This window comes from Littorina saxatilis, linkage group LG14 (assembly GCF_037325665.1).
Source record: "Littorina saxatilis isolate snail1 linkage group LG14, US_GU_Lsax_2.0, whole genome shotgun sequence".
NCBI lineage: Eukaryota > Metazoa > Mollusca > Gastropoda > Littorinimorpha > Littorinidae > Littorina > Littorina saxatilis.
In genome coordinates this window covers 4,245,751-4,270,632 of record NC_090258.1, presented here as the reverse complement: position 1 = coordinate 4,270,632, position 24,882 = coordinate 4,245,751, and the positions used below count along the sequence as shown (strand labels likewise).

The following is a 24,882-nucleotide window of genomic DNA, read 5'->3' as shown; positions in this document are numbered from 1 at the left end:
TTTACTCTCACTAAAGTCTCTGTTTCTCTATTTTCAGTGTTGACTTGGTGGGTCGTCAGTCACACATAATTATGAAGGTTGCCTGCAAGTAAACGAGAGAGAGAGAGAGAGAGAGAGAGAGAGAGAGAGAGAGAGAGAGAGAGAGAGAGAGAGAGAGAGAGAGAGAGAGAGAGAGAATGACTGACAATGACAATGACAAATTCTTTATTTACGAGGGTAGTGGCATAAGCAAACAGGTGCTTTTTTACATCCAGCCCTCGCCCATGGGAGGGAGCGAGAGAGAGAGAGACTGACAGAGACTGAGACTGAGACAGAGAGAGAGACAGAGCGAGAGACAGAGACAGAGAGTCAGACTGAGATGCAGAGACAGAGAAAAGGAAAACTGACTTGAAAAGACAGACACGCTGACTGAACTCAGTGATGGACAGACAAACTGAGACACAACACAGACAAACACAGAGTAGACACAGTCATTAACTAACCCGATAGCACACAAAAACACAGACCGAGTCAAAACACAAATATATGGAAAGCTATATTTATTTGAATCATCATTAATTCTCACACACTGAGGCAATCACTGATGATATTGATGGTTTGCATAAGCCCCCATATCGCCTGCACCGGCTTCCAATGATACAATAATTTGAAGTTTCCATTCAGTTACAATTATACAATAGTTTGAAAATGTCACTTGTGATGGTAGCTCATCCAACAATGGGGCCATTTGTGTCTTGCAGACTGAAACATAACGTGTTTTGATTGTTATTTGTAGTCGTGATTTTTACATAGTTAAATTGTAATTAATTCTGAATACGGCATTAAAGAACTTCTCTAACTCACACAAAAACACAAACGTACATGGACGCTCGCACGAACGAACGAACATACACGTGGCACGCACGCATGCACACAGATAAACGAACACCACCAGCACCACCACCACCCATACCACAAAACACAATACAACGCAGGGTTGTTTTTGAAGTTAACGTCGATGGTCAGCAGAACGCGGGGCCGGACACTGATTTCAAATCGCCGAGAACTGTTGACATTGTGAGAGAAGCACGGCGGACTGCACACGGTGTCCTCACAATAACATTAAAAACACTTTATTGTCCATGAAAAGGAATAAATTAAAACGGAAAATTGCCATCGACACGTCTAACCTAAGAGACCGACTGTATATTGTGTTATTGTATTTGTCAGACTTGATTGTACCAAGTCCCTACACATGTTGTAATGCGCTTAGAGCCAAATATTTTTGGTTTTTTTGTAAGGGATAGGCGCAATATAAATACACTTTATTATTATTTATTTATTATAATTATTAACCTGCCTGTCAACGATTATAAAATACACACCTGAATTGAATTACTGTACAAGAACAAGAACATTCAAAAGAGTCACATAAAACACATATAATTATTGTATTAAGAATATTGCACAATACATGTTTACTTCATCATCACATGCAGCTGTTACAATAACATGGTCTGTGTACAGTAGAACTCCCTTTAAGACCTCTACACATCTGAGAAAATTGGGTCTTAAACAGGAGGAAGTCTTAAAGAGGAGGGAGTCTTAGAATAAGGATGAATTGACAAAGACTTTGAGCAGAAAGAAGGAGAAAAGAGACAGGGATGTCATAGAGCGCGTCCCTGTGTCCTGTACGCACTAGAAGCCGGAAACACGTACTAGAAATGTATGGAAGGGGTCCCTGCAGGACGCACTAGATTTTAAAAGAGGGGGTCCCTGGACGCACTAGATTTTAAAAGAGGGGGTCCCGGGACGCACTATACTTTAAAAGAGCGGGTCCCGGGACGCACTATACTTTAAAAGAGCGGGTCCCGGGACGTACTAGACTTTAAAAGAGCGGGTCCCGGGACGCACTAGACTTTAAAATTGCGGGTCCCGGGACGCACTAGACTTTAAAAGAGCGGGTCCTGGATTGTCATGTCCACCTAAAATATTCCAAGGAAGAATACACTTCACAGTACACAATACGTGACCACAATGTTTTATAAGTACACTGGGACTTTTCGGCTTTTGGACCCTTAGGACCCTCTAACATTCTGCTGTGGGGGTCCATGGACCCTCTAAAAATTGAAAGTGGGGGTCCCGGGACGCACTAGAGGGGCGTCCGTGGGGAGCCCTGAAGGTCCAAAAAGGGAAGGAGTCTTCATTTCGGGGCGGGGGTCTTATTAGGGGGGTCTTATTAGGGGGGTCTTAATACTCCACACTCAGGCTATGGTGACACCAAAGACTGCCTACATTTTTCTTTTAAACTTAGCGAAACTTGTATGGCCATTTCTGTAAATGTTCTCCAGGAAATAAGTCCAAGCTCAAATACCTGGCGATACAAACGTAATCCATGTGCTGCATGCAAGGCATTGTAGTCCATTTTAAATCCTGTTCCCTGTCGAGTGCCATGCACGTGACCTGACCTACACGGCTCTTCATTGGCTGACCTGGCGCCCAATTTGCATACGTGACGTCATCATGATGTTTATTCATCCACACAAAAAACCCTTGTTCGAAGTGGTCCGACCCCAGCATCCAAATGTGGCGAGAAAATGGACCTGGTGACAAAGGAAAGAAAGTTGGAAAGAGAAAGAATGGAACAAAGAAAGAAAAAAAGGAACAAACAAACAAACACAAACACAAACACAAACAAACAAACAAAAAGCTGCGAGTTTAAAAACACAACAGAAACTATCCACATTAAATAAATAAAAAATAAATAAAATGTTTGGCTCGATCGTTTTATGAGTACCTAATCAAACAGCACATGATTTAACATTTTAAGAAACGTAAAAGATATCTTGTTCAAGTTGTTTCTTCGTATGCTTGTTCGTTTGTTGTTCTATGATTAAGTCATCCTAAGCTAAGCTAATTCAGAAAGAAGAGACCGACACAGTTTGAGGAGAAGGAGGATATTAAAAGGGTGGAGGGAGAGAGAGAGAGAAGGGGGGGGGGGGGGCAGGGCCGGATCTTAGCAGGGTGAGGGGGGTTTTGCAATTGTGGATGGGGTACATTAGTAGTTGAGGGTGTGAACCTCCGAACCTCCAAAGAGGGGGCGGGGGGTGGGAGTTGAGAGACAATTTTTGAAATCCAGATTAAAATATGTGCAATCTGGCGCATTCTGGGAGTATTTGTCATGAGTTTTAAAGGCAAAACAAAATGAAGGAGGTACATGGTCAGGCCAGGGGGGGGGGGGGGGGGCGCGGGGGGTCCGGGCAACAGGACCCCCCCCCCTGGATTCGGCCCTGGGGGGGGGGGGGGGTCAGACAGACAGACTGGCAGGCAATCACTCACACACACACACACACACACACACACACACACACACACACACACACACACACACACACACACTAAAATCAATAAACTGTACTGCGTGTAGGTTGAATCGGGACGTCGGGAGGCAGAGTGCTTGTCGTCCCAGTCACGACGTTGGCTGAAAAGAAGCTTCTCAGATATCCCTGCAGACGGCGTGCGTCTTCTGACGTCACCACAGAGACCAGCTCAGTGCCCATGGCGTCACAGTAACCCTTGGAAACGTATCCTTACGTCAAAACCTACATCTGTATTCACTCATTAGAAAGGATATTGGATAAGCCTCCAAACGGGAACACTTGAAACATTAAAACAAGAACATAATACCTTTGGGGGAAAAAAGTTAAATGCGTCACAACTTGAATCTACACGAATCCGATTGACAAGGATAAGATAATTACATTTTCATTTCATTTCATTTCATTTCATTTTCATTACTTTATTGTCCCATCGCTGGGAAATTCGGGTCGCTTCCTCCCGGTGGAAAGCTAGCAGCAACGGAGTCGCGCTACCCAGGTGTCTGCGTGTTTAGGTGTATTCAGCCACCTGCACTTATGGCAGAATGACCAAGGTCTTTCACGTGCCATTGTGATGACACGGGGGTGGGACATGGCTTCCGTCTCTGGGTCTGCACATAAAGTTGACCCGTGTCCGTCCCGGCCCGAATTCGAACCTGCGACCTTCCGATCACAAGTCCAGTGCTCTACCAACTGAGCTATGGAATAAGCATCAAACCCGGAATACTTACAATGCTACAGCACGGCCACTTTACACAGTTAATGTATTTATTCTAAGTGATGTGTGGAAGGCAGGCAGCGGACATTACGGAGATTTAATAAACGAAACGTCGGGACGTTTCGTTTTGAAGTCGTGGTAAACGTCATCATTTCGGGAGTCTCTCGCTGGAAAGGTGAAGGTCAACTGAAACGGAACGTGGAACGTCAAAACGCAGTCACGTTTTCCACCCCCAAAAAACGAACAATATTTCGTCAACTTTTGTGAGTATTTTTGCACACTAACAGTTTTATTTGTTGGCCATTTTATGCATTGCTAGATTCATCAACCCTTTCACAGTCTTTCAGCGCTGAGAATGTGTTCATTGGAGGTAGACAACTGTTGTGAACTGAAATATTTTGAAGGGTGCTGATCCTGGTACATTTATCCAACTTCATGGTGAAGAAAGCAAATGGCGAAGCAGAAGTAGGTCATCGCATCGAATTTTTATTCTGGCTTCGTATGTGATTTTGTATAAACAAAGTCTGTGTGATTTATTTGGACTGAAAATAATCAAAGTATGCCCGATTCTGGACCACCTCCTAGGGTTTTTTTTCCCCATTCTGATCGAGGACAGACGTGATAATTTCACTTGAAGATTTATCGCCCTTCCTTCATTCCGAAACGAAACGTGAATACATCTAAATCTTGTCTGTGGCCTATGCCGTCTCGTTTCACGTTCCGTTTCGCGGGGTGACTCATTCACCAAACGAAACGAGCTGCAAAACGAAACGTGCTGTCTCTTGAATCTCCCTAATGACAGTCTTTTACGACACCGAATGATGTTACTCAGCGCAGCATACAAGGTGTGTTCTCGGTTGTATGGCACATTTGCAATATCATTGAAACCATACTTGGCGATTTGAACAAAAAAGCTTTCCGTTGACAAGCGTGGCTTGGGTTGACATCCGAGTTCAAATGTTTCTAACTTCAAAAGTTATTAAGACGAACCCCCCCCCCCCCCCCCCCCCCGACTAAAGCCTAGCCACAACACAGAAGGAGTGAAATTTGTCCAGCTACCCTTGCTTCCAGCCATGTTGCGCCCTGTGCGAGGTGTCGGTAGCACGACTGGTCAACCCTGGTGAAACCACGTGGACATCGCGCTGTGGACTGGGCCGCCTCGCTCACTGAAAGTATGATTAAATACAACATACCATGATGAAACGGAGGTTTTGAACACCGTGACTGCATGATCACGCGCGTATGCATCCACTCACACACGAACGCAGACAGACACAGACAGACCGACAGACACTGACAGACAGACACGCAGGCACGCACGTACACACACACACACATGCACGTGCGCATACAGACATAGACGCTCGCACGCACACACATACGGGCGGTAAGGGGGGACGGGGGGGGGGGGGGGGGGGGAGGCAGGAAGGGCGGAGAATAAAGATCGACGAGGCTTAAAAAGTCATGTTTTTTTCAACGAAGACCGCGCTTTGTCGATGTTTGTACATCTTTCTTCTCGTGTAAACTTCCACAGGTCCATCCGGGCTTTTACAGCGAAGAAAAGCTGTCTCCTATTTACACACACATCAAACATTAACATTCTGACTACTTGCTTCGCTCGGTGGATTACATCCAACATTAACATTCTGGCTACTTGCTTCGCTCGGTGGATTACATCAAACATTAACATTCTGGCTACTTGCTTCGCTCGGTGGATTACATCAAACATTAACATTCTGGCTACTTGCTTCGCTCGGTGGATTACACCAAACATTAACATTCTGGCTACTTGCTTCGCTCGGTGGATTACATCCAACATTAACATTCTGGCTACTTGCTTCGCTCGGTGGATTACATCCAACATTAACATTCTGGCTACTTGCTTCGCTCGGTGGATTACATCCAACATTAACATTCTGGCTACTTGCTTCGCTCGGTGGATTACATCCAACATTAACATTCTGGCTACTTGCTTCGCTCGGTGGATTACACCAAACATTAACATTCTGGCTACTTGCTTCGCTCGGTGGATTACATCCAACATTAACATTCTGGCTACTTGCTTCGCTCGGTGGATTACATCCAACATTAACATTCTGGCTACTTGCTTCGCTCGGTGGATTACATCCAACATTAACATTCTGGCTGCTTGCTTCGCTCGGTGGATTACATCAAACATTAACATTCTGACTACTTGCTTCGCTCGGTGGATTACATCCAACATTAACATTCTGGCTACTTGCTTCGCTCGGTGGATTACACCAAACATTAACATTCTGGCTACTTGCTTCGCTCGGTGGATTACATCAAACATTAACATTCTGGCTACTTGCTTCGCTCGGTGGATTACATCAAACATTAACATTCTGGCTACTTGCTTCGCTCGGTGGATTACATCCAACAGTAACATTCTGGCTACTTGCTTCGCTCGGTGGATTACATCAAACATTAACATTCTGACTACTTGCTTCGCTCGGTGGATTACATCCAACATTAACATTCTGGCTACTTGCTTCGCTCGGTGGATTACACCCAACATTAACATTCTGGCTACTTGCTTCGCTCGGTGGATTACATCCAACATTAACATTCTGGCTACTTGCTTCGCTCGGTGGATTACACCCAACATTAACATTCTGGCTACTTGCTTCGCTCGGTGGATTACATCCAACATTAACATTCTGGCTACTTGCTTCGCTCGGTGGATTACATCCAACATTAACATTCTGGCTGCTTGCTTCGCTCGGTGGATTACATCAAACATTAACATTCTGGCTACTTGCTTCGCTCGGTGGATTACATCAAACATTAACATTCTGGCTACTTGCTTCGCTCGGTGGATTACATCAAACATTAACATTCTGGCTACTTGCTTCGCTCGGTGGATTACATCCAACATTAACATTCTGACTACTTGCTTCGCTCGGTGGATTACATCAAACATTAACATTCTGACTACTTGCTTCGCTCGGTGGATTACATCAAACATTAACATTCTGGCTACTTGCTTCGCTCGGTGGATTACATCAAACATTAACATTCTGGCTACTTGCTTCGCTCGGTGGATTACATCCAACAGTAACATTCTGGCTACTTGCTTCGCTCGGTGGATTACACCCAACATTAACATTCTGGCTACTTGCTTCGCTCGGTGGATTACATCCAACATTAACATTCTGACTACTTGCTTCGCTCGGTGGATTACATCCAACATTAACATTCTGGGTGCTTGCTTCGCTCGGTGGATTACATCCAACATTAACATTCTGGCTACTTGCTTCGCTCGGTGGATTACATCCAACATTAACATTCTGGCTACTTGCTTCGCTCGGTGGATTACATCCAACATTAACATTCTGGCTACTTGCTTCGCTCGGTGGATTACACCAACATTAACATTCTGGGTGCTTGCTTCGCTCGGTGGATTACATCCAACATTAACATTCTGGCTACTTGCTTCGCTCGGTGGATTACATCCAACATTAACATTCTGGCTACTTGCTTCGCTCGGTGGATTACACCCAACATTAACATTCTGGCTACTTGCTTCGCTCGGTGGATTACACCCAACATTAACATTCTGGCTACTTGCTTCGCTCGGTGGATTACACCCAACATTAACATTCTGGCTACTTGCTTCGCTCGGTGGATTACATCCAACATTAACATTCTGGCTACTTGCTTCGCTCGGTGGATTACATCCAACATTAACATTCTGGCTACTTGCTTCGCTCGGTGGATTACACCAAACATTAACATTCTGACTACTTGCTTCGCTCGGTGGATTACATCAAACATTAACATTCTGGCTACTTGCTTCGCTCGGTGGATTACACCAAACATTAACATTCTGGCTACTTGCTTCGCTCGGTGGATTACATCAAACATTAACATTCTGGCTACTTGCTTCGCTCGGTGGATTACATCAAACATTAACATTCTGGCTACTTGCTTCGCTCGGTGGATTACATCCAACATTAACATTCTGACTACTTGCTTCGCTCGGTGGATTACATCAAACATTAACATTCTGACTACTTGCTTCGCTCGGTGGATTACATCCAACATTAACATTCTGGCTACTTGCTTCGCTCGGTGGATTACACCAAACATTAACATTCTGGCTACTTGCTTCGCTCGGTGGATTACATCCAACATTAACATTCTGGCTACTTGCTTCGCTCGGTGGATTACATCCAACATTAACATTCTGGCTACTTGCTTCGCTCGGTGGATTACATCCAACATTAACATTCTGGCTACTTGCTTCGCTCGGTGGATTACATCCAACATTAACATTCTTGCTGCTTGCTTCGCTCGGTGGATTACATCAAACATTAACATTCTGGCTACTTGCTTCGCTCGGTGGATTACATCAAACATTAACATTCTGACTACTTGCTTCGCTCGGTGGATTACATCAAACATTAACATTCTGGCTACTTGCTTCGCTCGGTGGATTACATCCAACATTAACATTCTGACTACTTGCTTCGCTCGGTGGATTACATCCAACATTAACATTCTGACTACTTGCTTCGCTCGGTGGATTACATCCAACATTAACATTCTGGCTACTTGCTTCGCTCGGTGGATTACACCAAACATTAACATTCTGGCTACTTGCTTCGCTCGGTGGATTACATCCAACATTAACATTCTGGCTACTTGCTTCGCTCGGTGGATTACACCAACATTAACATTCTGGCTACTTGCTTCGCTCGGTGGATTACATCCAACATTAACATTCTGACTACTTGCTTCGCTCGGTGGATTACATCCAACATTAACATTCTGGCTGCTTGCTTCGCTCGGTGGATTACATCCAACATTAACATTCTGGCTACTTGCTTCGCTCGGTGGATTACATCAAACATTAACATTCTGGCTACTTGCTTCGCTCGGTGGATTACATCCAACATTAACATTCTGGCTACTTGCTTCGCTCGGTGGATTACACCCAACATTAACATTCTGGCTGCTTGCTTCGCTCGGTGGATTACATCAAACATTAACATTCTGGCTACTTGCTTCGCTCGGTGGATTACATCCAACATTAACATTCTGGCTACTTGCTTCGCTCGGTGGATTACATCCAACATTAACATTCTGGCTACTTGCTTCGCTCGGTGGATTACATCAAACATTAACATTCTGGCTACTTGCTTCGCTCGGTGGATTACACCAAACATTAACATTCTGGCTACTTGCTTCGCTCGGTGGATTACATCCAACATTAACATTCTGGCTACTTGCTTCGCTCGGTGGATTACATCCAACATTAACATTCTGGCTACTTGCTTCGCTCGGTGGATTACATCAAACATTAACATTCTGGCTACTTGCTTCGCTCGGTGGATTACATCCAACATTAACATTCTGACTACTTGCTTCGCTCGGTGGATTACATCAAACATTAACATTCTGGCTACTTGCTTCGCTCGGTGGATTACATCAAAAAAATACAGACATAAACACGCCGAGCAGCACTTACCAAACACACGGTGTGTCACAGTTAACATCAGTAGCCAGTGCACGTGAGCATCGAACCTGTTTAGCTGCATGTTGAAGAATACCAGCGTCGTAGACTCCAGAAAAAGATTGATTACACCATGTCCTGTAGTGGATTCTTAGACGAAAAACATCAAAATAAGAATTCTCTATGTTGACCTACTTATACCATTAACGTAGGTTACAATAGTGTCCGTTATCTAAAACAGAGTTAAAGTACACTGGTCGCAGAAAGCATAAAGCGATATTGTTTGCGAAGTGCTAAAGGTTGATAGAAACGGCGAGCTGGACTGAACTATCGCTCACATTGTCAGACACTTATATTTGAAGTCGTTTGACAAGACCGCGGCGGGGAATGAGCTTTGAAATAGAGCCAGAAGAAATAACAGATTAAAAGCAAATAAAAACTTGTCAGGTTCAGATCTCTCCGAAATCTCGTATTTTCGTAAGAAAACGCATTCGATTCAATATCGCAAAAAAACTGAGAGACTTCCAATACCAAAGTATAATCAGTTGCTCCGCAATATCCTTGCAGTTTTTTTTTTGTCGAAACAAGCACGTCTCCCGGTGGGTAATGTCGTTTTAACAGTGTAAACTTTATACCTAAGAAATCTCCGCGAAGCTCTAAAACTGGAAAATGATGATGAGTCAGGTTATCTGCCAAGTGTGTGTGTGTGCGTGCGTGTGTGTGTATGTGTATCCGTCCGTGTGCGTGTATGTGTATCCAAGTGTATGTGTATGCCAGTGTGTGTGTTTGTGTGTGTGTGTGTGTATGTGTGTGTGTGTGTGTGTGTGGGGGGGGGTGTGATGTGTGAGTACGTTTGTGAGTATGTGCTTGTGTGTCCGTGCGAGCGTGCGTGTTCGTTTTCGGTGACACGCGTAAAAACTGAATAATTTTTCAGCGACGGACAACACAAGACAAAGACGTGTACCAAGCTTCATTCGTACGATAGCACACGAAGTCTCATAGACCTGCTTCTATGTAAATGCTTTTAATAAAATGTTCTGCTTATCAGGCTGCTAGAGACAAAGAGAAGTAATCTCTCTTTATGTAAACACAAACAGTAAGTGACAATCTCCTGGCACCTGAGAGAATAACAAGCATTAAGGCTGGAGTATACACCTGAGAGAATAACAAGCATTAAGGCTGGAGTATACACCTGAGAGAATAACAAGCATTGAAATGAACAGGCGTCAAGCGACTTTTATCATCAAAAAAGGATGATCATCGCGAAGCTCATTTATTCCTCGTTGTCCAAGGCCTTCAACCTTACGCAAAGTTACACTTCTGATTCTGTATCCACTGTTGCTCTGACTTTCAATCGATTCCGCCTGCATGAGAAATTAAGCATTCTTCTCTCGGGCCTAAAATGAACACTGTGTGTACGCCTTAATATCAAATACCTGTATGATTTACACTGTGTGTGTGTGTGTGTGTGTGTGTGTGTGTGTGTGTGTGTGTGTGTGTGTGTGTGTGTGTGTGTGTGTGTGTGTGTGCGTGTGTGTGTGTGTGTGTGTTTGTGTGTGTGTGTGTGTGTGTGTGTGTGCGCGTGTGTGTGTGTGTGTGTGTGCGCGTGTGTGTGTGTGTGTGTGTGTCTGTGTCTGTGTGTGTGTGTGTGTGTGTTTGTGTGTGTGTGTGCTTGATGGCAATTTGTGTTAATGGTGTCAAGAAAAACCCCAAGGCAGTCATAAGGAAATAAACCAAGGCAGCCATATTCAGTCTTCAGAGGTCTGCATGTCTACGTCTACTCACTGCAGTTGTTGGTCTGGTTTGATGGCAATTTGTGTTAATGTTGCCAAGGAAAATCTCAAGGCAGTCATGAGGAAAAAGCCAAGGCAGCCATTTTTAGTCTTCAGAGCACTACATGTATACATCTACTCTCTGCAGTTCTTGGTCTGGTTTGATGGCAATTTGTGTTAATGTTGTCAAGGAAAATCTCAAGGCAGTCATAACAAAAAAAGCCAAGGCAGCCATATTCAGTCTTCAGAGCACTACATGTATACATCTACTCTCTGCAGCTCTTGGTCTGGTTTGACGATAATTTCCGTGTTGATGGCGGCCATTGAAGGGTTGATCTCATCCACGGCCAGACGGTTGTAGTTCTCCTTGAGGAAGACCCACATGGGGAGACACAGACCCAGGGCTCCCACGAGGGTCCAGTTCATCCACAGATAACCTGGGAGCAACAACACAATGGTTTTGTTAACGATGTTTTAAGTCACACCTGGATGAACTAAGAATTTCTGATATGTCTCACGGTACAGACAGTTTGTTGCTTTTATCAGTGTTCTTCGTATGTTTTCATGTTTGTTGTTTAAGAGCAGACAACCCGCACTTTTCCATCCATTGTTTAATTGTATGGACAATAAATTATCTTATGTCTTACGTCTTCTGTAGGGACCTAAATAAAACTGAAAATGTAAGGAAACTTTGTTTTTAAAAGAATGTCTGATCCGGAAGCATGAAGCATGTTTTATTTGCGTTTACATTTCAAACAATTTATGTTTCCTATTGACGATCTGTGTTGCGCTTGTCTGTTCCACTTATGTTCAGTTAGGCCAAATAAAAATATATGTTGGTTTAGGGTAACCCGACCAACCCTATTTTTCCCGCCGACCCTAAAACGTTTTTGTCATTTCTCAAAAAAACAAAAAAACATTTGGCACATTTTGCGAACCATACCGAGACTAAGGGAAGTAACCTCCTTTAACATCGACTACATTTAAGAAGAAAAGAAAAGAAAAGAAAAGCCGACATACCGACCCTATCTTTTTTGGTCACGTTTCCCTATAAACCAACATTACCTGCTATTCAGACTTGGTCGTGTGACAGACGTTTACTTCCATACGAGATTACGTTGATTGTCTAACGAAGCCGTCAGGCTGAGTTAGACATCAGCTAATCGAGTGTGGAAGAAAACTCTGTCACACGACCAAATCTGAATAGCAATTATGTCTCACAGCTTCAACAGAGGAGAGAACAAACACGTTTTGCGTACTCACGCTTGACAAATCTGAACACAGGGGCAGCCATTGTGGAGAGATCTACTTTTTGACGGAAGTAACCGAACTATGAATGACGTCTCGTATGTGTGAATGACGTCAGAGTCATCGTCATCGTCTGTATCTTTTGAAGCTTCGCATTCTTCATGACGTCTTTCTGTGTCTACATGGTCATGCGCGAAATGTTTGTTCTTTTCGGGATCTTTGTCATGTCTGTTCATAACTCTGTCCTTCTAGATTCATACCAACAGGCCTCCTGAGCTAGCCACTTTCCAATGGCAGCTAAATTCGCGTATGGAAACAGTACTGTCGTCTAGGATGCCGTTTTCAGTATTCTGAGCGTTGAAGAATTTGTAAAGAGAAGAAACGATAACAGCAGGAGAAATGAAAGTCGTGTGTGCATTTTGGGGCTTTTGGAGAGACGATTTCGAGTTTGAATCTGTTCTCGCACATGCTCCAAAGCGTGTAACATACAATCTTGCACACGTTTGCTTTAGTAGTGGTAAAGAAGGAAAGCCTGTGACATATATTTTTATTTGGCCTCATATAACATATTTTGCTGCTGTGGACTATCAAAAGTTAAACTTGAGCACTACAGACGTACACATACGTCACACAGTATCCCCCTCCTCCTGTAAGACCACACAAAACAGAGAACATCCGGTCATACAAGGCAGGGAGTCTTAACAATGGAGGTGGATTAAAAGAGCATATGAACAGCAAGACTAAGACAATCAGGGTCTTAAGGGGGTTTGTTTGTTTGTTTGTTTGTTTGCTTAACGCCCAGCCGACCACGAAGGGCCATATCAGGGCGGTGCTGCTTTGACATATAACGTGCGCCACACACAAGACAGAAGTCGCAGCACAGGCTTCATGTCTCACCCAGTCACATTATTCTGACACCGGACCAACCAGTCCTAGCACTAACCCCATAATGCCAGACGCCAGGCGGAGCAGCCACTAGATTGCCAATTTTAAAGTCTTAGGTATGACCCAGCCGGGGTTCGAACCCACGACCTCCCGATCACGGGGCGGACGCCTTACCACTAGGCCAACCGTGTCGGTTCCTCTTAAGGAGGTGGAGTGCGTTTTTGAAGGGTGTGGAGTGTATTATGAGGGACACAACCGTCGAACGCCGAAGTAGAAGAAGAAATAGGGTGTGGAGTGATTCTAAAATAGGGAGGGGGGTGGGGGTTTACTGTACCTATATTTGGAATCATTTCAACGAAAAGAAAGAGCAGCCCGCCAATGTTGCAGATGGTGGTGAGCACGACGTTGGTAGTTCCCTCCCCTGTGGGGAAGGCCAGCTCACACGCCAGCTCGAAGATCAGCGGCACCGCTGAGGTCAGTGACGTCATACCACCAATGATTGTGACGTAGAAAATCACTGAAATTGAAAAAAACCACCCAGGGAATTTTGGAGAAAAAAGAACAACCACGAAACATCTGGGGTTATCATCTGGAAGAATTCACATACACAGTTTCATAATCATCTGTCCAGAATCGCTCTAAGTGACACATACGCACAGACAGACATACTTACACTATTGGGTTGCTCTCAATCCGAGTCTATCGGAAAATATTGACTTAATGTGGTGAGTACCAACAAAGAAGAATAAATAAACCAAAGAAGCTAAAGAAATGTGAGATTTTTTTAACATAATCTACGATTTCTGCTCATTATCAACTTACCCGTGTATGAGGGAATGATTTTTATGGCGGCCAAAGCGAAGATGATGAAAAAGATGGTAGAGGTCAAGTAAAGACCAATGATAAACTGTTTCATCACTCGTGCGAACGTATCTGCGAACCTGTGAAGCAAAGTCAATGCAAGTAATATGTTTTCGTTATACGATTCGGTAGATAATGTGCCGTTGTAATTGTATATTTCGTAAAAAAAACAAATTCGACTTCTCAAGTGCAATGGCAGCCTATAAATTAAGTGTTGAACAACGTTTGTATGGGTGTTTCAAAGACCCCACACTATAACAAGAAAAGATTGCTAAGTCTTTCATTTGTTGTTGATGTTGTTGTTGTTGTTGTTGTCGTTGTTTTGTTGTCGTTGTCAAAAATGTGATGACTGTAGCTTTTACAATATCTCTGACTAATGTCTTGCTTTGGTCAAATTCATTCAATAATACGAATATAAACTCTCGTCTCGATAGCCAGTAACTTAAATAATATGATGTTGAATATTACTATTTGATGCTCATCTCGTGCGAGAGTATGACGTTTTAGACATTAACGTCAGAAGCTGCAAAAAAGTGACGTCATTCGATACAATCATCCCGTTTTTGCTACTGACCTGGCAATCATCAAACATAGAACGCAGCCAGCGAGGATGGCGTAAAACCCAATCCAACCAGCCTCTTGCTGAAAAACAAACCAAAACAAGAAAGGCACATTATCCAACTTATAGGTCTTTTAAAGAACGTTAATCACAGATATGTATCATATACATCACATAATCACATGTATGTCCATGGTAAAATGGCAATGGCAATAACATAATACTAGCTTTGCCTTTGACCAAAATGTATTCTCGGTATTAGTAAGCTTATACGATTTTAGTCGTAGCTGTCTATCAGTTTTTAAGTGTGGTCAGTTATTTCTTTGCACTTAAATAATCAACCCGTTCAATTCGTCACATTTAGAGTGTGCGCTGCCAAAAGTGTAAAAGACTAACGGTTTTGTAATTTTGCGGTTGTGCTTTCATTGCAAGTTATCCAGTGACTTTGGCGAATGAAATTGTTCCTGAGCACTCGTGTATATTTATTTCTCAGAACAGGGAGGTTCAAGATTATCGGCTAATTCATATTACCCACCTTACCTTGCCAGTTTTTATAACAATAGTTGAACAAAATCAGTATTAGGTTTAGATGTCAGGATCATTTTGTTATGGTTTATTGTTATGGTTTATTGTTATGGTTTATTGTCAATTTAAAGGCACACTCCTTCAAACATTTAGGCTCACCATCTCATATCTGGCCAAACTTATACATAGAATAAGACCATCCTTCCACTTGGTCATATGCCAAACTTATACATAGAATAAGACCATCCTTGCACTTGGTCATATGCCAAACTGACTGCCCTGATTACTTGCTGATGTGAGTTGGACATTTATTTTTTTAATTAATTTCTTAAAAAGCGTCCGGTGGCTTTTACAAAATAAATTCGAGAAAAAAATTCGATTTTCAGTGTGCACAAAGAGCACCTAGGCTGTTGTCCAAGTGAATGATGGTTGATCTCGTGTTGTCCAAGTGAAGGATGGTTGATCTCGTGTTGTCCAAGTGAAGGATGGTTGATCTCGTGTTGTCCAAGTGAAGGATGGTTGATCTCGTGTTGTCCAAGTGAAGGATGGTTGATCTCGTGTTGTCCAAATGAAGGATGGTTGATCTCGTGTTGTCCAAGTGAATGATGGTTGATCTCGTGTTGTCCAAATGAAGGATGGTTGATCTCGTGTTGTCCAAGTGAAGGATGGGTTATCTCGTGTAAAAGCCTGTTGTCCAAGTGAAGGATGGTTGATCTCGTGTAAAAGCCTGTTGTCCAAGTGAAGGATGGTTGATCTCGTGTAAAAGCCTGTTGTCCAAGTGAAGGATGGTTGATCTCGTGTAAAAGCCTGTTGTCCAAGTGAAGGATGGTTGATCTCGTGTAAAAGCCTGTTGTCCAAGTGAAGGATGGTTGATCTCGTGTAAAAGCCTGTTGTCCAAGTGAAGGATGGTTGATCTCGTGTAAAAGCCTGTTGTCCAAGTGAAGGATGGTTGATCTCGTGTAAAAGCCTGTTGTCCAAGTGAAGGATGGTTGATCTCGTGTAAAAGCCTGTTGTCCAAGTGAAGGATGGTTGATCTCGTGTAAAAGCCTGTTGTCCAAGTGAAGGATGGTTGATCTCGTGTAAAAGCCTGTTGTCCAAGTGAAGGATGGTTGATCTCGTGTAAAAGCCTGTTGTCCAAGTGAAGGATGGTTGATCTCGTGTAAAAGCCTGTTGTCCAAGTGAAGGATGGTTGATCTCGTGTAAAAGCCTGTTGTCCAAGTGAAGGATGGTTGATCTCGTGTAAAAGCCTGTTGTCCAAGTGAAGGATGGTTTATCTCGTGTAAAAGCCTGTTGTCCAAGTGAAGGATGGTTGATCTCGTGTAAAAGCCTGTTGTCCAAGTGAAGGATGGTTTATCTCGTGTAAAAGCCTGTTGTCCAAGTGAAGGATGGTTGATCTCGTGTAAAAGCCTGTTGTCCAAGTGAAGGATGGTTGATCTCGTGTTGTCCAAGTGAAGGATGGTTGATCTCGTGTAAAAGCCTGTTGTCCAAGTGAAGGATGGTTGATCTCGTGTAAAAGCCTGTTGTCCAAGTGAAGGATGGTTGATCTCGTGTAAAAGCCTGTTGTCCAAGTGAAGGATGGTTGATCTCGTGTAAAAGCCTGTTGTCCAAGTGAAGGATGGTTGATCTCGTGTAAAAGCCTGTTGTCCAAGTGAAGGATGGTTGATCTCGTGTAAAAGCCTGTTGTCCAAGTGAAGGATGGTTGATCTCGTGTAAAAGCCTGTTGTCCAAGTGAAGGATGGTTGATCTCGTGTAAAAGCCTGTTGTCCAAGTGAAGGATGGTTTATCTCGTGTAAAAGCCTGTTGTCCAAGTGAAGGATGGTTGATCGCGTGTAAAAGCCTGTTGTCCAAGTGAAGGATGGTTGATCTCGTGTAAAAGCCTGTTGTCCAAGTGAAGGATGGTTGATCTCGTGTAAAAGCCTGTTGTCCAAGTGAAGGATGGTTGATCTCGTGTAAAAGCCTGTTGTCCAAGTGAAGGATGGTTGATCTCGTGTAAAAGCCTGTTGTCCAAGTGAAGGATGGTTGATCTCGTGTAAAAGCCTGTTGTCCAAGTGAAGGATGGTTGATCTCGTGTAAAAGCCTGTTGTCCAAGTGAAGGATGGTTGATCTCGTGTAAAAGCCTGTTGTCCAAGTGAAGGATGGTTGATCTCGTGTAAAAGCCTGTTGTCCAAGTGAAGGATGGTTGATCTCGTGTAAAAGCCTGTTGTCCAAGTGAAGGATGGTTGATCTCGTGTAAAAGCCTGTTGTCCAAGTGAAGGATGGTTGATCTCGTGTAAAAGCCTGGCCTGTACATCTGAGACAGGGATCACGAGAAGGAGTGTGCCTTTAACCTCAAACAACACTGTTGGTGTGTAAAGTGTTCGAACCTCACTGATGCCGTGGGGACTGAGGCTGATGTTGAGCACACCGGCCCACGAGTTGACCACTCCAAACGACACGCCGTAGACCAGGGCAACCACCCAGAACTGTTTCTGGCTGCACGGACAACGATAAACGCACTTGTCAAACAAGGGTCTTTGTCGATATATATCGACAGGGGGCCGACTAATGGTTTAAATGTGAAATGTGTGTATAATAATGGGTGTGGGTCTGAAATGAAGTTAGGTAGTAGTTAACATTTGTTTTGAATAATTATTGGTATTTTGACAATGTGGGTAGCATGGAAATGTAAGCATTTGAATGTAAGTCTTAGGTACCATTGTACCCAGGAAGAGAGACGAGAGATAGGAGTAGGTTGCAATAGCTTGTGTGGTCTTTGAGTTTTGTTTTTGGAAAGACATTGGTAAAGAAAAAGAAGACAAGTACAGTAATGCAATATCTATTGTGTAAACCAACGATTGTACAAAGAACATGTGAGGCAACATTATGTCTATGATGGTATGAAGAAAATTAGTTATGATTTATACTATTATTATTTAGACTTGAGACTGAATAGCAAAAGGCGAAGTGTATGTTTTGTGGTGTGAATTGAAACAAAATGAAAAGTGTAAATATCTGGGAAATTGTGGTTAAAAGACTTCGTTATTTCTTGATTGTTATTTACTATTATATTGAAGTGAATAGCAAAACGCTGTATTTGAAAACAGCATGGGATTTATATATATGTTTTTTTTGTATCAGGTAATGCCCTAGTTTTTACAAATTGTAGCAAAGTCGATTAACTTTACTATATACGATGTTTGCTTGCAAATTACAACACAAACGCGAAAAACTTAACTATTTGTAGAGTTCTAAGGCATTGCAGACAAAGCAACTGCAAGAAAGTCAAGTTTTAGCAGTGTGAAAATCCGCTGAAAACGGTCTTATATCCCTTCCGTTAACATGGCTTCGTCCGGCCATACGTGTAGGCTCTTATGACAATGACCCTGAGCTGACCCTGAGGCACTGAAAAGCTTTTCACGGAAAAATTCTCTCGAAGAACCAAATGGGTTCGGTGCATTTGTCAGTCTGTCACATGTTGAAGGGCCCCATACGGGTTGAGGTACTGTCGTGTTTTTTTCACAAACCAAGTGCACTACCGTTCTCACGAGATAAGTTACTTCTGTTTTGTTCCGAGGTTTTTTCCAATTGACACCATGTGTGAGAGATAAAACAGAAAAGCCTGTTGTGAAAATGCAAAAATTTTGAGGAAAAAACGAAACAAAACAAAAGTAACTGTTCTCATGAGAACAGCGAACAACGACACATGTTCACCGCCCTCAGCTAATTCAAGAAATCACCCCCCCCCCCCCCCTCCTGCTAGGTACACGTGCACTCAAGTTAACCTCTGCTTTGAGACACATGTTCACCGCACTCAGCTAATTCAAGAAATCACCCCCGGCCCCCTCCTGCTAGGTACACGTGCACTCAAGTTAACCTCTGCTTTGGCCTGTGTGGCAAGAGTCAGATGAGAGAGAGAGAAAGCGAGAGCGAGAGAGAGAGAGAGAGACACACACACACACACACAGACAGACAGAGACAGACATAGAAAGACAGAAGCGGAGAGACTCAGAGGGAGACACAGACAAAGACATACAGACAGACAGACAGAGAGAGAGAGAGAGAGAGAGAAAGAGAGAGAGAGAGAGAGAGAGAGAGAGAGAGAGAGAGAGAGAGAGAGAGAGAGAGAATGTAACTGATCTCGTGAGAACGGTTGAGGCCTTGCAAGGTTTTGACGGCAACAATAATTATTGTAGTTCTCTAAGACTTTATTTCTGTTTGATTTGTGATATGTTGGGAAGACATATTTATCAATTGATCAACAAAATAAAACGCATAATACAAAACGACACAACATTGTTAAAATCATTATTGGCCAACTTTGAACGTTCACGAAGGCCTCAATCTTCCCGCGCCGTAGACCAGATTAATAGGTGCTTGATTTTGGTATTTTGATTTACATAACATTAAACCTTTCTTGGGGTTCATGGTCATGGCAACAGCCATAATAATATTATATCATGTATAATATTACATTTCAGCATATATGAATTACATGTCATCATACCAAACTGTCATACATTTTTATTCCCACATTATTCTCATTGATCACAACCAAACCTACTATCAGTGGACAGTGACATCCAAATGCAAGCGCCTGTTCTTGACAACTTGCCACTGATCTAAAAATATAGATCAGTGCAACTTGCTGGGTCCTTTGCCAGAGACACTGTTTGGCCTGTAGGTAAAATGTACAATGTATTTTGTGATTTGTGCACACAAGCTTTTTTTTTTTTTTAACATAACAATGTTTAATGTCACTGTATGTTTAAAAGACCATGGTCACATTTGTAAAACAAATCTTAAATTATAAAATAAATAACATTTTGGTTCATGAGTTTTCCTATACCTGCGCTGAAAATAAGAAATAAAATGTTGGTATATAAGTCACTCAGATGCAGTGTAGTATGAATGGTTTGAGTTTGTTGCGGTTGACCCTGCACATTTAGGCCTATGACTATGATGATACCTTCGTTTTTGTTGAACAATTTTGCCTTCACCCATCCCATAGGGTTACGTATTTCACAACTTCCTGTGTTACACAAACTCAGTGATGACCAATTTTGCCTTCACCCCTCCCATAGGGTGACGGATTTCACAACTTTCTACTGATGAACAATGTTGCCTTCATCCCTCCCAAAGGGTGACGGATGTCACAACTTCCTGTGTACACAAACTGATGACGTATTTCACAACAAAATGGCGCTGACCATGGTCACCCTCGAAACTAACCGTATAAATTTAAAGAAAATCAGATATTTGCACGTCCATGAATATATAATCTATAGATAATTGGTTGGACTTTCTACTTGTTTGCAAAGTTGCCAAGTCTTATTCTTCTCGTTCGCTAAAGTTGCCAATGAATCGAAGTTATGCCTAATCTAAATTTTCTTAGATTTTAGTGTACCTAATCACGTTTTTGTCCGGTCGATTCAGTTGGAGGTAGCCTTATTTGGAAGGCGATAACGTGACCACAGTAAAACAAAAATTGATGTGAAAAGTGTGCCAGACAGCCAAATTCAGTGCCTTAAAAGGTTTAGAAAGTTTAAATGAAATGACACGGGAACGAATATTTAAGTTGGGGTACGAAAATGGGTGCTATATTTTTTTGGCCGAGATTAGTACTTAACACTACTTCAGTTGGTAGTAGACACAACAGTTGGTTGAATGATTAATTGATAGAAACGACTTTAAATTAATATACATTTTTATGATGATTTTGACTTGTTGTTATTGATCTTATTGAGTTTTTTTAATTTTCTGTCAATGTGTAAGCGTGCACGAATGTTATACCCATGACACCAGGACAAATACTAACGGCAGTTATTCTACATGGCGAAATACGTAGAGGTTACATGCCGAGTCTCAGTGATTATCAAAAATAATGGTCGAAGTTAGCGGATTGAGACCATTATTTTTTATAATCACTGAGACGAGGTGTGTAACCTCTTTATTCCTCCTTTCTTCAGTTATTCAAAGAAAAGAGGAGTTTTTTTGCGAAAGTTTGATCGAATCCTATTCTCTCAACCAGTCAACCTGCGCAGGCGATCGATTAATGCGCGGTTGTATAGTTCCGTGCAAATCATTCCATTCTGTTAACACTTCTTGTCAGTTTTCCTATTTTGGGCTAAAATCAAGTACACAGATATGCTGTTATTCTGCTGTGGCGGCAAAGGCAGATATTGTGTGTTCTGTATATGTTTTGGTATCGCTTAGAATAATGTTTTTTCGTCAAATGGGACTAGCAGACGAACTTTTGCACCCGTGTTCCAACGTTAAAAACTGTATGAAGTTCAGTTTTCTGGAGAAAATAGTGTATGAAACCCCTTTATGTTGTTTAAATTGATGAGATGTGTGCATTTGGTTGCGTGTGATCTGTTTATTAAATGAAATATTGTTGAAAACTGACCGTCGGATTGCAGTCTGTTGTCGAAGGAACTGAGTGAAAAGAAGGGGAACTACTCTTGTCGCTAGACAAAGTATGAGTTACTTGCCTTGGGAAATTGCTTGTGATGAACGGCTTGACGGCACGGCAGATGAGATTCAGAAAACAACCAAACTCATGGATTTTATATGGAGATTCATGTGTTCAGGCCTGTAGTTGTTAATTTAAATGCGGTATGTTTGTATTGTTTGCTCCAGAGATGTATACTTCGTACATTAGAGCGTTCGGAACTTTTCAGTCGCAAAAAGTAGTACCGAAACAGAACAACCTCTCAACCCATTGCACTATCGAGGATTCAGGCTGTTGCTGGGTCGTTATTTGTTTGGTTGCTGGGTCATTATCGAAAAATAACTACCCCTACAAGTTTACAGAGGTAAAGAAGCAGAGGGGGGAATAAATTCTTCTTCTCCTTCAATGCGTGCAACGAGGATAAGACCGAAGGGCGGAAACTGGGGATGGGGGGGGGGGGGGGGGTGTGGGCTAAGGTAAATAGAGAATTATCTGTGGAACACAAAAGCTGCTTTGTTAACCGGTAGAATCTACCAGTGGGGAACTTTTCTACCAAGTATTTTGATCAGCCAGTGACTGATTGTTCTGGTAGGTAATAATCCACCGGGTATTGCAAGCTCCTCTTGGCCCAATGTATACAGGCATTGTTAAGAGAGCCAATCGCTTAAGTGCAGAAATAACCGGTAGATTTCGGAAGGATATCGTAGATTCTATATACCGGGGGGAAAGTCAGCTTTCGCGGACCACATCTTACGCATACGTTATCGGTGTTGGGGTAAATCAGGGCGAGGAGGAGCGGGCTAAGGAAAGAAGAGTATTATAGGTTTAAATAATTGGTAAGAATATAAAAACTATAAGTATATTAAAAGTAAATGTCACCAAAGTGGCCAAGAGCAGCAACCTTAGTTAACTCGTGGCCAAGAGCAGCAACCTTAGTTAACTCGTGGCCAAGAGCAGCAACCTTAGTTAACTCGTGGCCAAGAGCAGCAACCTTAGTTAACTCGTGGCCAAGAGCAGCAACCTTAGTTAACTCGTGGCCAAGAGCAGCAACCTTAGTTAACTCGTTTGTGTTCATTTGTTTTTTGGGTGCTTTTAGTTGCTTGTATTATTTCTCTCCCGTCTGCCACTGCACACTCACCATCAACAAAATGCTGCTTATGGTAAGTGCAGAGGGGAAAATTCCGTCACGCGTATTACTCATGCTACTAATTTGTATATCCAATGACCATTAACATATCAAGGTTTTTATTTTCGGCTCTAGGCCCATCAGTAGGGCGTTTAAGCAAACAAAAATACACAGTTAAGTCACACGCACAATGAGAGTGCACGCAGGCACAGAAAACAGTCGGCACGGTTGGCCTAGTGGTAAGGCGTCCGCCCCGTGATCGGGAGGTCGTGGGTTCGAACCCCGGCCGGGTCATACCTAAGACTTTAAAATTGGCAATCTAGTGGCTGCTCCGCCTGGCGTCTGGCATTATGGGGTTAGTGCTAGGACTGGTTGGTACGGTGTCAGAATTGATGTGACTGGGTGAGACATGAAGCCTGTGCTGCGACTTCTGTCTTGTGTGTGGCGCACGTTATATGTCAAAGCAGCACCGCCCTGATATGGCCCTTCGTGGTCGGCTGGGCGTTAAGCAAACAAACAAACAAATAAACAGAAAACAGTGATTTTAATTAAACAACAAAAGAAAAACAGAACACACTAAGATTCAAAAACCACATCTTCATCAACTAGAGCACTTATCGACAGGAATAGCCTCCTTTATGCTTGTTTTGCTACGCTAACACACACATACGGACGAGGAGCACCTTAGGTACCGGTCATACGCAGACGGATCTGTGTGACTTCTGTACGTACGAAATCCACATTAGGTACCGTTTGGCTATACACAGTGTGTAACCCGTACGGACGAAGGCGTTAAGTACCTGTTTCCTATACACACTGATGGTTGTGTATAGTGTCAGTAAAGTGTGAATAGGTGAGGATGGAACTTTAACCGTCGATCACTTTACATGTATATATGTTGCATGTTTTGCTTTTGATTTGTATGTTCCTTACTTTGTCATTTTGTTGTTTATGTTTATTTGCTTGTTTGCTTACTTGTCGATTGTTTGCTGGTTCGTTCGTTTACTTTGTTTATTTGTCATGTTGCTTTACTTGTTTATCATTTATTAGACATTTGTATTAGAAGTAAGGACCGGTTGTAAGAAAAGGCGTCACCTTAAACCTCTATCCTTGAAAAATAAAGTTCCATCATCATCATTATCATCTCTCTCTCTCTCTCTCTCTCTCTCTCTCTCTCTCTCTCTCTCTCTCTCTCTCTCTCTCTCTCTCTCTCTCTTTTTACATTTAGTCAAGTTTTGTCTGTGCCGGTGTGCGTGCGCGTGTGTCGAGCGATTCAGAGTAAACTACTGGACCGATCTTTATGAAATTTTACATGAGAGTTCCTGGGTATGATATCCCCGGACATATTTTTCTTTTTTCGATAAATGTCTTTGATGACGTCATATCCGGCTTTTTGTAAAAGTTGAGACGGCACTGTCACACCCTCATTTTTCAATCAAATTGATTGAAATTTTGGCCAAGCAATCTTCGACAAAGGCCGGACTTCAGTATTGTATTTCAGCTTGGTGGCTTAAAAATTAATCAATGACTTTGGTCATTAAAAATCTGAAAATTGTAATTAATTTTTTTTTTATAAAACGATCGAAATTTACATTCATCTTATTCTTCATTATTTTCTGATTCCAAAAACATATAAATATGTTATATTCGGATTAAAAACAAGCTCTCAAAATTAAAAATATAAAAATTATGATCAAAATCAAATTTCCGAAATCGATTAAAAAACAATTTCATCTTATTCCTTGTCGGTTCCTGATTCCAAATCATATAGATATGATATGTTTGCATTAAAAACACGCTCAGAAAGTTAAAACGAAGAGAGGTACAGAAAAGCGTGCTATGCAGCACAACGAAACCACCACCGCGCTAAACAGTCTCGTCAGTTTCACTGCGTTTTGCGCGAGCGGCGGACTACGGTCACTG

The 24,882-nt window shown here is 42.5% G+C and overlaps 2 protein-coding genes across 2 annotated transcripts; both read right to left on the bottom strand.

The window, feature by feature from the left end:
• Window positions 1–538: 538 nt before the first annotated feature.
• LOC138946933 (perlucin-like) lies at window positions 539–9,743 on the bottom strand. The gene is made up of 5 exons (XM_070318347.1): window positions 9,569–9,743; window positions 5,134–5,240; window positions 3,398–3,554; window positions 2,354–2,582; window positions 539–741 (listed from the first exon to the last, which is right to left on the bottom strand). Exons 1-5 carry the CDS (start codon window positions 9,636–9,638, stop codon window positions 708–710), a joined length of 597 nt encoding a protein of 198 aa, XP_070174448.1. The 5' UTR covers window positions 9,639–9,743; the 3' UTR covers window positions 539–707.
• Window positions 9,744–11,018: 1,275 nt separating this feature from the next.
• LOC138946808 (solute carrier family 49 member 4-like) lies at window positions 11,019–19,901 on the bottom strand. The gene is made up of 6 exons (XM_070318210.1): window positions 19,887–19,901; window positions 17,767–17,898; window positions 14,894–14,961; window positions 14,281–14,399; window positions 13,793–13,975; window positions 11,019–11,762 (listed from the first exon to the last, which is right to left on the bottom strand). The coding sequence occupies exons 1-6, from the start codon at window positions 19,899–19,901 to the stop codon at window positions 11,578–11,580; spliced, it is 702 nt and encodes a 233-aa protein (XP_070174311.1). The 3' UTR covers window positions 11,019–11,577.
• Between the last annotated feature and the right edge of the window lie 4,981 nt (window positions 19,902–24,882).